The 15,784-nt window shown below is 50.1% G+C and overlaps 1 protein-coding gene across 9 annotated transcripts in view; it reads left to right on the top strand.

Moving 5' to 3' along the window:
* Positions 1 to 15,784, top strand: part of STIM1 (stromal interaction molecule 1) — a 228,325-nt gene that overhangs the window by 194,598 nt on the left and 17,943 nt on the right. For all 9 annotated transcript variants that reach the window (XM_068266507.1, XM_068266508.1, XM_068266509.1 and 6 more), the window contains exons 7-10: positions 7,929 to 8,106; positions 10,663 to 10,830; positions 11,777 to 11,877; positions 13,872 to 14,107. In XM_068266507.1, coding sequence (XP_068122608.1) covers positions 7,929 to 8,106; positions 10,663 to 10,830; positions 11,777 to 11,877; positions 13,872 to 14,107 — 683 coding nt within the window. The remainder of the gene's footprint in view (positions 1 to 7,928; positions 8,107 to 10,662; positions 10,831 to 11,776; positions 11,878 to 13,871; positions 14,108 to 15,784) is intronic.

Genomic DNA, 15,784 nt, shown 5'->3' on the forward strand with positions numbered 1-15,784 from the left:
GATCTTCCATGCAAGAGATGTGGGTGGTCAGCTGAGGTGGAAGACCTCGAGGGGTTGCATCAAGCAGAGCAAAGCCTGCATGACCTGCAGGAGAGGTGAGTGGCCGGATATTCCATGCAAGAGAGGTAGGTGGCCAGCTGAGGTGGAGGACATCAAGAGGTTGCATCGGGCAGTACAAATCCTGAATGACCTGCAAGAGAGGTGGGTGGCCGGATCTTCCATGCAAGAGAGGTGGGTGGCCAGCTGAGGTGGAGGACCTCGAGGGGTTGCATCAAGCAGAGCAAAGCCTGCATGACCTGCAGGAGAGGTGAGTGGCCGGATATTCCATGCAAGAGAGGTAGGTGGCCAGCTGAGGTGGAGGACATCAAGGGGTTGCATCGGGCAGAACAAATCCTGAATGACTTGCAGGAGAGGCGGGTGGCCGGATCTTCTAACCTGCAGGAGAGGTGGGTGGCCGGATCTTCGGACCTGCAGGAGAGGTGCGTGGCCAGATCTCCTGACCTACAGGGAGAGGTGGGTGGCCGGATCTTCTGACCTGCAGGAGAGGTGGGTGGCCAGATCTCCTGACCTGTAGGAGAGGTGGGTGGCCGGATCTCCTGACCTGCAGGAGAGGTGGGTGGCCGGATCTTCTGACCTGCAGGAGAGGTGGGTGGCCGGATCTCCTGACCTGTAGGAGAGGTGGGTGGCCGGATCTCCTGACCTGCAGGAGAGGTGGGTGGCTGGATCTTCTGACCTGCAGGAGAGGTGGGTGGCCGGATCTTCTGACCTGCAGGAGAGGTGGGTGGCCGAATCTTCTGACCTGCAGGAGAGGTGGATGGCTGGATCTTCTGACCTGCAGGAGAGGTGGGTGGCTGGATCTCCTGACCTGCAGGAGAGGTGGATGGCTGGATCTTCTGACCTGCAGGAGAGGTGGATGGCTGGATCTTCTAACCTGCAGGAGAGGTGGGTGGCTGGATCTCCTGACCTGCAGGAGAGGTGGGTGGCTGGATCTTCTGACCTGCAGGAGAGGTGGATGGCTGGATCTCCTGACCTGCAGGAGAGGTGGATGGCTGGATCTTCTGACCTGCAGGAGAGGTGGATGGCTGGATCTTCTAACCTGCAGGAGAGGTGGGTGGCTGGATCTCCTGACCTGCAGGAGAGGTGGGTGGCTGGATCTTCTAACCTGCAGGAGAGGTGGATGGCTGGATCTCCTGACCTGCAGGAGAGGTGGATGGCTGGATCTTCTGACCTGCAGGAGAGGTGGATGGCTGGATCTTCTAACCTGCAGGAGAGGTGGGTGGCTGGATCTCCTGACCTGCAGGAGAGGTGGGTGGCTGGATCTCCTGACCTGCAGGAGAGGTGGATGGCTGGATCTTCTGACCTGCAGGAGAGGTGGATGGCTGGATCTTCTAACCTGCAGGAGAGGTGGGTGGCTGGATCTCCTGACCTGCAGGAGAGGTGGGTGGCTGGATCTCCTGACCTGCAGGAGAGGTGGGTGGCTCGATCTCCTGACCTGCAGGAGAGGTGGATGGCTGGATCTCCTGACCTGCAGGAGAGGTGGGTGGCTCGATCTCCTGACCTGCAGGAGAGGTGGATGGCTGGATCTCCTGACCTGCAGGAGAGGTGGGTGGCTCGATCTCCTGACCTGCAAGGAGTGCTGACCTTCTTGAGGAACTGTAGGTCCCTAGATGCCTAGTCAAAAGGAAGGGGGGGGGGGGGGGGTTTCTTGCTGTTCTGGCCACTAATGGTCCAATTTTTATTGAAATAATAATCTGAGCGATAAAATGATTGTGATTGGATTGTTAGAAAATAAACTTCATTGATGTTCCCAATCAACTGCGAATGACTTCTGTAAGTGGACCTGCACTCTTGCATTAGACAGAAGGAAAACACAGAGACATGATGCACCTTGTGTGTATTTCGAAAATTTAGCTTGTCTAATTCTCCCTCATCTGCGACTAATCACAATTTGTAATTTGATCTCTCTCCTGTGTCAGCTGACTGCCACGGCAGATAAGCTAATTTGTAAACACAGGATGATAAAAAATATGTCTGCTTCCATGAAAGCAGGAAGTAGACACGCTGCAGATTGATTGCAGGATTTGTATCCGCTGTGTAAAAAAGAAATGTTTTTTTCTTTAAAGTCTACCAGAGCTGAGCTAAAATAAACGTTTTATACACACCTGGGGCTTCCTCCAGCCCCATGCGCACGGATTGCTCCCATGCCGCCGTCCTCGGTCTTCTCCCTCTTGGGTACTGGGTCCTGTAACTTCAGCCAGTCTGCACAAAAGAAGTGCGCCCTCTACCTATCTTTCTGGCAGCCGACAGGAAGTCATCCCTCTTCCAGAGACCCAGACAGCATTACAACCCTGACAGCCCTTTCCCTCCCCTCTCCTGATAGGCCTTCCCCTTTCCTGATAGCCCTTCCCCCTCTCCTGACAGCCCTTCCCCTCTCCTGACAACCCATCCCCCTCTCCTAACAGTTCCTCCCCTCTCCTGACAGATCCTCCCCTCTCCTGACTGATCCTCCCCTCTTCTGACAGCCCTTCCCCTCTTCTGACAGCCCTTCCCCTCTCCTGACAGCCCCTCTCCTGACAGCCCCTCCCCTCTCCTGACAGCCCCTCCCCTCTCCTGACAGCCTCTCCTGGCTTCCAGAGCCTCTGAGAGAGGCGATTAATCCCAGACTTTCCTGTATACACAGGCAGCCGCTGACTATGGATCGTTCTCCAGAGCAGAAGCAGCTGGTCTGTGTCACATCACTCAATCCTTGTTTAGCTCCTGCGAGTGTCGGATACTGATTTATACTGCAGCTGCAAACTGTGCAGGCGCCAAACTGTGCCACTGTACTGCCTGCTGATTCATCCTCACTACAGCACCTCTATGACACTGCATAGATCAGAGCCAACCACTGCACCCTCTAAAGCTCTGTACAGAGATCACTGATCCATTCCCATCAGTCTCTGCACCAGAGGAGCTTACAGTCTAATGTCCTCACCACAGTCACACACTATTATTATTAGTAGTATTATTGTTATTAATGTAGCTCTGTGCAGGTAAGAGAGAAGGGTTAGGGGAGTGGGCCAGCAGCTTCCACAGTTAGACTTTAGCTCCTTGCTGTATCTGACCTGTATGTGATTTGCTGTATCTGACCTGTATGTGATTTGCTGTATCTGATCTGTATGTGATTTGCTGCATCTGATCCGGCCACCTCTGACCTGTACGGGATTTGCTGTATCTGATCTGGCCCCCTCTGACCTGTATGTGATTTGCTGTATCTGATCTGGCCTCCTCTGACCTGTATGTGATTTGCTGTATCTGATCTGGCCTCCTCTGACCTGTATGTGATTTGCTGTATCTGATCTGGCCACCTCTGACCTGTATGTGATTTGCTGTATCTGATCTGGCCTCCTCTGACCTGTATGTGATTTGCTGTATCTGATCTGGCCTCCTCTGACCTGTATGTGATTTGCTGTATCTGATCTGGCCACCTCTGACCTGTATGTGATTTGCTGTATCTGATCTGGCCTCCTCTGACCTGTATGTGATTTGCTGTATCTGATCTGGCCTCCTCTGACCTGTATGTGATTTGCTGTATCTGATCTGGCCTCCTCTGACCTGTATGTGATTTGCTGTATCTGATCTGGCTGCCTCTGTCCTGTATGTGATTTGCTGTATCTGATCTGGCCTCCTCTGACCTGTATGTGATTTGCTGTATCTGATCTGGCCTCCTCTGACCTGTATGTGATTTGCTGTATCTGATCTGGCCACCTCTGACCTGTATGTGATTTGCTGTATCTGATCTGGCCACCTCTGACCTGTATGTGATTTGCTGTATCTGATCTGGCCTCCTCTGACCTGTACGTGATTTGCTGTATCTGATCTGGCCTCCTCTGACCTGTATGTGATTTGCTGTGTCTGATCTGGCCTCCTCTGACCTGTATATGATTTGCTGTGTCTGATCTGGCCTCCTCTGACCTGTATGTGATTTGCTGTATCTGATCTGGCCTCCTCTGACCTGTATGTGATTTGCTGTATGTGATCTGGCCTCCTCTGACCTGTATATGATTTGCTGTATCTGATCTGGCCACCTCTGACCTGTATGTGATTTGCTGTATCTGATCTGGCCTCCTCTGACCTGGATGTGATTTGCTGTATCTGATCCGGCCTCCTCTGACCTGTATATGATTTGCTGTATCTGATCTGGCCTCCTCTGACCTGTATGTGATTTGCTGTATCTGATCTGGCCACCTCTGACCTGTATGTGATTTGCTGTATCTGATCTGGCCTCCTCTGACCTGGATGTGATTTGCTGTATCTGATCTGGCCTCCTCTGACCTGTATGTGATTTGCTGTATCTGATCTGGCCTCCTCTGGCCTGTACGTGATTTGCTGTATCTGATCTGGCCTCCTCTGACCTGTATGTGATTTGCTGTATCTGATCTGGCCTCCTCTGACCTGTATGTGATTTGCTGTATCTGATCTGGCCTCCTCTGACCTGTATGTGATTTGCTGTGTCTGATCTGGCCTCCTCTGACCTGTATGTGATTTGCTCTATCTGATCTGGCCTCCTCTGACCTGTATGTGATTTGCTGTACCTGATCCGGCCTTCTCTGACCTGTATGGGATTTGCTGTGTCTGATCTGGCCTCCTCTGACCTGTATGTGATTTGCTGTATCTGATCTGGCCTCCTCTGACCTGTATGTGATTTGCTGTATCTGATCTGGCCACATCTGACCTGTATGTGATTTGCTGTATCTGATCTGGCCTCCTCTGACCTGTATGTGATTTGCTGTATCTGATCTGGCCACATCTGACCTGTATGTGATTTGATGTATCTGATCTGGCCCCCTCTGACCTGTATGTGATTTGCTGTATCTGATCTGGCCTTCTCTTACCTGTATGTGATTTGCTCTATCTGATCTGGCCACCTCTGACCTGTATGTGATTTGCTGTGTCTGATCTGGCCTCTGACCTGTATGTGATTTGCTGTATCTGATCCAGCCACCTCTGACCTGTATGTGATTTGCTGTGTCTGATCTGGCCTCCTCTGACCTGTATGTGATTTGCTGTATGTGATCTGGCCTCCTCTGACCTGTATGTGATTTGCTGTATCTGATCCGGCCACTTCTGACCTATGTGATTTGCTGTATCTGATCTGGCCTCCTCTGACCTGTATGTGATTTGCTGTATCTGACCTGGCCTCCTCTGACCCGTATGTGATTTGCTGCATCTGATCTGGCCTCCTCTGACCTGTATGTGATTTGCTGTATCTGATCTGGCCTCTTCTGACCTGTGTGTGATTTGCTGTGTCTGATCTGGCCACCTCTGACCTGTATGTGATTTGCTGTATCTGATCTGGCCACCTCTGACCTGTATGTGATTTGCTGTATCTGATCTGGCCTCCTCTGACCTGTATATGATTTGCTGTATCTGATCTGGCCTCCTCTGACCTGTATGTGATTTGCTGTATCTGATCTGGCCACCTCTGACCTGTATGTGATTTGCTGTATCTGATCTGGCCTCCTCTGACCTGTATGTGATTTGCTGTATCTGATCTGGCCTCCTCTGACCTGTATGTGATTTGCTGTATGTGATCTGGCCTCCTCTGACCTGTATGTGATTTGCTGTATGTGATCTGGCCTCCTCTGACCTGTATGTGATTTGCTGTATCTGATCCGGCCACTTCTGACCTATGTGATTTGCTGTATCTGATCTGGCCTCTTCTGACCTGTGTGTGATTTGCTGTATCTGACCTGGCCTCCTCTGACCCGTATGTGATTTGCTGCATCTGATCTGGCCTCCTCTGACCTGTATGTGATTTGCTGTATCTGATCTGGCCTCTTCTGACCTGTGTGTGATTTGCTGTGTCTGATCTGGCCACCTCTGACCTGTATGTGATTTGCTGTATCTGATCTGGCCACCTCTGACCTGTATGTGATTTGCTGTATCTGATCTGGCCTCTTCTGACCTGTGTGTGATTTGCTGTGTCTGATCTGGCCACCTCTGACCTGTATGTGATTTGCTGTATCTGATCTGGCCACCTCTGTCCTGTATGTGATTTGCTGTATGTGATCTGGCCTCCTCTGACCTGTATGTGATTTGCTGTATGTGATCTGACCACCTCTGACCTGTATGTGATTTGCTGTATGTGATCTGGCCACCTCTGACCTGTATGTGATTCGCTGTATCTGATCTGGCCTCCTCGGACCTGTATGTGACAAGGATTAATTACAATGACTAGAACAGCACTTGTTTGTTGCATTATTACCTGATCTTTCCAGTTTTGCTTCATACAGTTGTGAACCAGTTTATAAGTTTTGTAAGAGGTGCCGTAATCTTGTCCGGCAAGGCAAAACAGTATTTAGAAAGTCTACAATAAAAACTGGTTAGAAAAGAAAACCGCACTGCTGCCATCTTGTGGCCGGTTCAATCTCTCGATTTCCTTCCCTAGAAATTGATTATTTAAAAGGATGCAAAGTACAAGGGATACGGAATTGGCCATCCTAATTTATTGGAAGAAGTATTCTGATTGGTGGCTCTGGTACCGTTTCGTATACCTCTTTTCAGAATCAATTTTATGTGGCCAAATAAGTTTGCACTTGCAGGAATCTGACTTGGCAGTTTTTACTAGACACAGACAATACGAAACAAGGACCGAGAAGACAAGACACAGAACATTTATATTGTGCTTTTCTCCTGGCGGACTCAACGCGCCAGAGCTGCAGCCACTAGGGGGCGCTTTATAGGCATTAGCAGTGTTAGGGAGTCTTGCCCAAGGTCTCCTTACCGAATAGGTGCTGGCTTACTGAACAGGATGAGCTGTTTTGAACCATGGTCTCCTGTGTCAGAGGCAGAGCCCTTAGCCATACACGCTACAGACAGACAGTGTAGATATAAGTCAGGGACAGTATATAACTTAAATGGTATGAAGAGGGTGAGAAGTGTTTATTTTCTAGTCCTTGCAGTATCAGCATGGCCATTGGTGCTGGATCGATTAGTGTGGTTCCGCATTAAAGAGAAACCGTGACCAAGAATTGAACTTCATCCCAATCAGTAGCTGATACCCCCTTTTACATGAGAAATCTATTTCTTTTCACAAACTAATCATCAGGAGGCGCTATATGGCTGATATTGTGGTGAAACCCCTCCCACTGAGGGCCATGGTACTCCTGGCAGTTTCCTGTCTGTGAACCTTGTTGCATTGTGGAAAATGGCTGTTTCCAGCTGTTTCCAACTGCTAAAAAAGCAAGCAGCAGCTACATCACCTGCAAGCAGTAAAAATGTCACCATGTGATAAATGTCAGAATGTAAATCGGGGAGAGGAAAGATTTTACAATGGGCAAACACTGACTAAATCATTTATACATAAATATTGTAAAAACTAAGCACTTTTTTATGACATTATTTTCACTGGAGTTCCTCTTTAAGCATGGCTACAGCCTGAGGGCACAATCTGCTCCGGTGCCTGGAAGTGAAAAGGCCCTAGCTGGTGACTTTAATTGGTCCATTTTCAAGTTTGTATAAAATAAACATAAAATTTGCATTAGCTGGACTTTTTGAGCATCTGATTGACTTGTAGTTTTGTGGATGGAGTGCTGATCACATGACCACGATGGGCGGCTTCCTCCCACTACTGGTCACATGACCACTATGGGCTACTTCCTCCCACTCCTATGTCTGGAGGAGGGCCACTGGGTTAACTTCTTGAGTACCAGAGGCGGTGACTTCTTTGTGCTTTGTGATCCCGTTACTTGAAGGTTCTTGCAGTGGTCAAGCACACTATGCCCAGGAGCTCTGGTTGTGATAGGAATAATGGATCTTATTGCCATTAATGTTGAGGTGTGAAGTCTGCTGAGCATTTGGATTGTGGTCATATTCTTGTTTATTTATAATTCTGCTGGGAGTTCTTAGACCTAACGTGACCCGGTGTCGTCCATTGTGTGTTTCAGGTTGCAGAAGGCTCAGGAGGAGCATCGGACGGTGGAGGTGGAGAAGGTCCACTTGGAGAAGAAGCTGCAGAGTGAAATTCAGCTGGCCAAACACGAGGCACAGCGGCTACGGGAGCTCCGAGAGGGGACGGAGAATGAGCTGAGCAGACAGAAGTATGCCGAACAGGAGCTGGAGCAGGTGAGACAACAAGGCCATTACCCCCCTACCTTCTCATGTTATCAGCTGCTAGAATGGAGCTGGAGCAGGTGAGACAACAAGGCCATTACCCCCCTACCTTCTCATGTTATCTGCTGCTAGACTGGAGCTGGAGCAGGTGAGACAACAAGGCCATTACCCCCCTACCTTCTCATGTTATCTGCTATACAGGAGCTGGAGCAGGTGAGACAACAAGGCCATTACCCCCCTACCTTCTCATGTTATCAGCTGCTAGAATGGAGCTGGAGCAGGTGAGACAAGAAGGCCATTACCCCCCTACCTTCTCATGTTATCTGCTGCTAGACTGGAGCTGGAGCAGGTGAGACAACAAGGCCATTACCCCCCTACCTTCTCATGTTATCTCCTGCCGAACAGGAGCTGGAGCAGGTGAGACAACAAGGCCATTACCCCCCTACCTTCTCATGTTATCTGCTGCCGAACAGGAGCTGGAGCAGGTGAGACAACAAGGCCATTATCCCCCTACCTTCTCATGTTATCTGCTGCTAGACAGGAGCTGGAGCAGGTGAGACAACAAGGCCCATTACCCCCCTACCTTCTCATGTTATCTGCTGCTAGACAGGAGCTGGAGCAGGTGAGACAACAAGGCCATTATCCCCCAACCTTCTCATGTTATCTCCTGCTAGACAGGAGCTGGAGCAGGTGAGACAACAAGGCCATTACCCCCCTACCTTCTCATGTTATCTCCTGCCGAACAGAAGCTGGAGCAGGTGAGACAACAAGGCCATTACCCCCCTACCTTCTCATGTTATCTGCTGCTAGACAGGAGCTGGAGCAGGTGAGACAACAAGGCCCATTACCCCCCTACCTTCTCATGTTATCTGCTGCTAGACAGGAGCTGGAGCAGGTGAGACAACAAGGCCATTATCCCCCTACCTTCTCATATTATCTCCTGCTAGACAGGAGCTGGAGCAGGTGAGACAACAAGGCCATTACCCCCCTACCTTCTCATGTTATCTGCTGCTAGACAGGAGCTGGAGCAGGTGAGACAACAAGGCCCATTACCCCCCTACCTTCTCATGTTATCTGCTGCTAGACAGGAGCTGGAGCAGGTGAGACAACAAGGCCATTATCCCCCTACCTTCTCATGTTATCTGCTGCTAGACAGGAGCTGGAGCAGGTGAGACAACAAGGCCATTACCCCCCTACCTTCTCATGTTATCTCCTGCCGAACAGAAGCTGGAGCAGGTGAGACAACAAGGCCATTATCCCCCTACATTCTCATGTTATCAGCTGCCGAACAGGAGCTGGAGCAGGTGAGACAACAAGGCCCGTTACCCCCCTACCTTCTCATGTTATCAGCTGCCGAACAGGAGCTGGAGCAGGTGAGACAACAAGGCCATTACCCCCCTACCTTCTCATGTTATCTGCTGCTAGACAGGAGCTGGAGCAGGTGAGACAACAAGGCCATTACCCCCCTACCTTCTCATGTTATCTCCTGCCGAACAGGAGCTGGAGCAGGTGAGACAACAAGGCCATTACCCCCCTACCTTCTCATGTTATCTGCTGCTAGACAGGAGCTGGAGCAGGTGAGACAACAAGGCCATTACCCCCCTACCTTCTCATGTTATCTGCTGCTAGACAGGAGCTGGAGCAGGTGAGACAACAAGGCCATTAGCCCCCTACCTTCTCATGTTATCTGCTGCTAGACAGGAGCTGGAGCAGGTGAGACAACAAGGCCATTATCCCCCTACCTTCTCATGTTATCAGCTGCCGAACAGGAGCTGGAGCAGGTGAGACAACAAGGCCCGTTACCCCCCTACCTTCTCATGTTATCAGCTGCCGAACAGGAGCTGGAGCAGGTGAGACAACAAGGCCTTTACCCCCCCTACCTTCTCATGTTATCTGCTGCTAGACAGGAGCTGGAGCAGGGGGGACAACAAGGCCATTACCCCCCTACCTTCTCATGTTATCTCCTGCCGAACAGGAGCTGGAGCAGGTGAGACAACAAGGCCATTACCCCCCCTACCTTCTCATGTTATCTCCTGCCGAACAGGAGCTGGAGCAGGTGAGACAACAAGGCCCATTACCCCCCTACCTTCTCATGTTATCTGCTGCTAGACAGGAGCTGGAGCAGGTGAGACAACAAGGCCATTACCCCCCTACCTTCTCATGTTATCTGCTGCTAGACAGGAGCTGGAGCAGGTGAGACAACAAGGCCATTACCCCCCTACCTTCTCATGTTATCTCCTGCCGAACAGGAGCTGGAGCAGGTGAGACAACAAGGCCATTACCCCCCCTACCTTCTCATGTTATCTCCTGCCGAACAGGAGCTGGAGCAGGTGAGACAACAAGGCCCATTACCCCCCTACCTTCTCATGTTATCAGCTGCCGAACAGAAGCTGGAGCAGGTGAGACAACCCGTGGGGTCCTCCTATCCTCTGCATCTCCCAAGTTTTATGTTAAATTCCCCTCTGACATCAGACAAGGGAATGGAGTGGTTGTTGTTGGGGTGGGTAGTGGACGGGTAATTCTGTTTTTATGTCATACATCCTCCATCTATGGCTATTTTCCCATCAGGTGCGGATGGCGCTGCGGAACGCGGAGAAGGAGCTGGAGGCGCACAGCAGCTGGTCGCCCCCAGATGCGCTCCAGAAGTGGCTGCAGCTGACGCACGAGGTGGAAGTGCAATACTACAACATCAAGAAGCAAAACGCCGAAAAGCAGCTTTTGCTGGCCAAGGAAGGGGTGAGAACCTTGACCTGGACCACGCCCACATACCCATTCTAAGCAAAATCCGGTTCCTCCAGCTCCCCTCAGCCTTTTCCTTGTACAGCTCTCTTCAATATGTCCCCATCCTCTGGCATCTGTCCATCCTCACTCACCATGGCAATCATTGCACCAGTACTTTCTCTTCAATCGCTCCTCTTAAGGTGGCCATACCTCTATCAACTTGGCGGCTGATCGGCCATCCGATTCAATAATTATGATCGAATCAGATGGAAATCGGTGCTGCTAAGAGCATGGCTGATCGACGATGCAGCCAATTTCAGACTGAAATTGGTCACGTGTGTTGATCGAACAAGATCGAGATGTCGAGCCATTGTGGTCGGGTGCGCGGCGGTAACAACGAGCGATATCGGGACGATTGACGAAACCCCCAGTGCTGTCCCCCCCTAATGTAAAATGTGTCCCCCCTAACGCAGCAATATACTTTACCTGTCTGTGTGTGCTGAGGAGGGGAGGGGTCGGCGGTGAGGAGGCGGGAGCAGCATCACAAGGCCGATTCCCGAGTCAGTCTGCGGTGTAGGGGCAGCCGACAGATCTCTCTCTAATCACATTAGATCAGAGAGAGATTTGTCTCTTGGTCGATCTGCCAAACACCGTCTGATGTGTGGGCACCTTTGTTCTTCCAAATTACTGTAACCGCACATCTACTCAGAAGTAGCTGATTTTTATTTTTTTTTAGATTGAGTTATTGTTTTTCCTCCCCGCCCCACAGCCCTACGTTTTTGGGCCATTGTTTTTAATACCCTACACAATGAGAGCTAAAACCCCAAGAAACATCCTGTGGGAGTTTGTTTAAATGCCTCTTCAGTTGTCTGGTAGTTTCTGTGTATAGTCTTCGTACAGCATGTGTGTGTATATCTGACCTCTGGGGGGCGCTCTTTATTCTCCATGTCTCACGCTGTAGGCAGAGAAGATAAAGAAGAAGAGGAATACATTATTTGGGACGTTCCACGTGGCTCACAGCTCTTCCCTGGATGACGTGGACCATAAAATACTTTCAGCCAAGTAAGTGTGAGCAGTACAGTTTCTGGATGAAGGCATCCTAGGCCAGGGGGACAGGCCCCATCTATTCCCAAATGGAGATTTGCTGAGCTTCACAGTAGGAGGGAAATCCTGCTCATCTGTGAAATGGTGGACGTGAAAGAGGGGTGGCACGGTTATATGGGGTATACCACCCTCACTTTGCAGCGCTGGGGTCCCAGGCAGGACACTGTCTGCATGGAGTTTGTATGGTCCTTGTAGGAAGGCTTTGGAGAGGTGTACCCATGCGCCTGTCATCTACGTAGACAGAACTCCCAGTGAGAGGAAGTAGGGAGCCAAACAGACAGGTTCCCATATTTGATGCATTGTAATACGGTCTCTGCGATTGGTTAGTTGCAAAACTCACATGATTAGACCCCATATGATGGGTTCATAGTCACATTATTGCCACTGAGGAGCATAAAACCACTGCATAAATATAAAACACAGCAATGAACTAATACTTCGCTGTTATAAAGCAGCACACAACATCTACCATAGTACTGATGGTCCTTAAAGGAAACCTGAGACAAAAAAGAAGGAAAACCTTTATGCATACCCGATGCTTCCTTCAGGCTGTTTGCTCCCTCCCCGTCCTCCTGGCTGCCTCGATCCTCTGCTGGCCGTCTAGGTATATATTTGAATTGCCGCCTGTAGCCACGTTTTGCGCATGCCTATCCGCGCTCACGTAATTCCATCATGCTCCTGGTGCCAGGAGCATCCTGTGCAGGCGCAGAATGGCAATGGGAGCTTGATGGGGGTGCACGTGTGGCGCTTCGCGTCAGCCTGTGCCCCACCCCCGAGAAGCTTCCAGTGACAGCCATGCTGAGGGCTGGCCTAACGTCTGACACCCCCTCCTTCTGATACTGCCTCCCACCCGGTACCGTGCCCTCAAGAAGCTTCCAGTGATAGCCATGCTGAGGGCTGGAGATGGCCTAACTTCTTACAGTCCCTCTAATGCCTGGCCCCTCCTGCGCCCCGCCCCCAAGCAGCTTCCAGTAACAACCATGCAGAGGGGTTGACCTAAGTTCACACACCTCCTTCCTTCTAATCCTGGGGCTTCCTCCCCCCTCTAAGTAGTGCCCATGCAGAGGGCCCCACATTTTTACACCCCCTCCTTTTGATACTTGAGGCCCCTCCTCTCTTCATGTAGAGGGTGAGGGGAGGAGCTCTCTTAGTAGCCATGCAGAGCAGCAGAGTGAAGCAGCTGCAGTCCCTGTTCTCCCACCTGCTTTGCTTCCCCAGAGGCAGCTTTGTCATGGAAACAGTACAGGATTTGATGACATCACATAAGTGCAGCCTGTGGGAGGTCGAGACATGAACAGCCAGGAGAGTGAAGCATGATGGTAGAACAGGGACCACTGTGAGCGTTGTGATAGGTGGCTGTAATCACGTGCTTTCCCCTGACACTTAAAGGACCACTGTTGCGAAAATTGTAAAACTTAAAATACATGTAAACATGTACTAATAAGAAGCATGTTTCTTCCAGAGTAAAATGAGCCATAAATCACTTTTCTCCTATGTTGCTGTCACTTAAAGTATGTAGTAGAAAACTGACAGGTTGTGGACTAGCCCATCTCCTCATGGGGGATTCTCAGAATATACTTTATTTTCAAGAGCACTTAGTGAATGGCAGTTGGTCCGTCCAGCTTCCAAAAAGTGTGCAGTGAGCAGAGAGGCTGGCCAGCATCATTGTATAAATCTTTTTCAGGGAGTGTCTTTATAAAGAATAAAGGCCATGCTGAGAATCCCCCATGAAGAGATTGACTAGTCCAAAACCTGTCGGATCTGTCAGATTTTTACTACTTACTGTAAGTGACAGCAACATAGGAGAAAAGTCATTTATGGCTCATTTTACACTGGAAGAAATGTACTTCTTATTTGTATTTGTTCACATGTATTTTACCAATTTTGGGGACAGGCCCTTTTAGAAATGACTCCTGTACGTGTCTGACCGCCCCCTCCTTATCCCCCTGCAGACAAGCTCTGAGCGAGGTGACCGCCGCCCTCCGGGAACGCCTCCATCGCTGGCAGCAGATCGAGAACCTCTGCGGCTTCCAGATCGTCAACAACCCCGGCCTCCACATCCTGATGACATCACTCAACATCGACCCCAGCCTGATGGGAGGGGTCAGACCTGGCCCCACCCACTTCATCATGACCGACGACATGGATGACCTTGATGAGGAGATTGTGGCACCCATCAGCATGCAGTGTAAGTCTCATCCGTCCCAGCTTCCCTGTCACTTCTGCCTGGGTGTGTCCTATGGTGTGTTGTGTGCGATCACTGTGATTATTACAGGACCAGCAAATCTGACTTGCTAAACTTTCCTAAACTACAGAAATATCCCGCTGTCCCTAAAACAACACTCCAGGGACAGCAGTATGTATGGACAGATAACACAAGCTCCGCCCCTGAGGACTGTGCAGGATTAGCATAACCTCTGTAAGGTTCTTCCTCTTATACCTAGGCATACACAGGGACAACACCAAGTATAGACCGATAACACAAGCCCCGCCTCTGAGGACTGCAGGATTAGGGTAACCTCTGTAAGGTTCTTCCTCTTATACCGAGGTATACACAGGGACAGCAGTATGTATGGACAGATAACACAAGATCCGCCCCTGAGGACTGTGCAGGATTAGGGTAACCTCTTATAGGCCCAGTGCACACCAAAACCGCTAGCAGATCGTCAAAACGCTAGCGGTTTTGGGAGCAGAGAGCAGATATTTGGCCGGGTGCACACCAAGCGGATTTTGTATGCGATCCACCAGCCGCATCAGCCAGTGAAAACGCTTGGCTATTGTATTTCAATGTGTGGTGCACAGCGGCGGTTTGAGGTTTTTTAGCAAACCGCAAACGCGCAGCAGGAGGCGCGTTTGCGGCTTGGCAAAAACCTCAAACCGCCGGTGTGCACCATCCCATTGCAATACATTAGCCAAGCATTTTTCCAGGCAGATGCGGCCGGCGGATCGCTCCAAAAACCGCTCGGTGTGCACTGGGCCATACAGTGGGTTGCAAAAGTATTCGGCCCCCTTGAAGGTTTCCACATTTTGTCACATTACTGCCACAAACATGCATCAATTTTATTGGAATTCCACGTGAAAGACCAATACAAAGTGATGTGCAAGTGGAACGAAAATCATACATCATTCCAAACATTTTTTACAAATAAATAACTGCAAAGTGGGGTGTGCGTAATTATTCGGCCCCCTGAGTCAATACTTTGTAGAACCAGCTTTTGCTGCAATTACAGCTGCCAGTCTTTTAGGGTATGTCTCTACCAGCTTTGCACATCTAGAGACTGAAATCCTTGCCCATTCTTCTTTGCAAAACAGCTCCAGCTCAGTCAGATTAGATGGACAGAGTTTTTGAACAGCAGTTTTCAAATATTGCCACAGATTCTCGATTGGATTTAGATCTGGACTTTGACTGGGCCATTCTAACACGTAGATATGTTTTGTTTTAAACCATTCCATTGTTGCCCTGGCTTTATGTTTAGGGTCATTGTCCTGCTGGAAGGTGAACCTCTGCCCCAGTCTCAAGTCTTTTGCAGTCTCCAAGAGGTTTTCTTCCAAGTTTGCCCTGTATTTGGCTCCATCCATCTTCCCATCAACTCTGACCAGCTTCCCTGTCCCTGCTGAAGAGATGCACCCCCCAGCATGATGCTGCCCCCATCATATGTGACAGTGGGGATGGTGTGTTCAGAGTGATGTGCAGTGTTAGTTTTCTGCCACACATAGCGTTTTGCATTTTGGCCAAAAAGTTCCATTTTGGTCTCATCTGACCAGAGCACCTTCTTCCACATGTTTGCTGTGTCCCCCACATGGCTTGTGGCAAACTGCAAACGGGACTTCTTATGCTTTCTGTTAACAATGGCTTTCTTCTTGC

This window comes from Hyperolius riggenbachi, chromosome 2 (assembly GCF_040937935.1).
Source record: "Hyperolius riggenbachi isolate aHypRig1 chromosome 2, aHypRig1.pri, whole genome shotgun sequence".
Classification (NCBI taxonomy): domain Eukaryota; kingdom Metazoa; phylum Chordata; class Amphibia; order Anura; family Hyperoliidae; genus Hyperolius; species Hyperolius riggenbachi.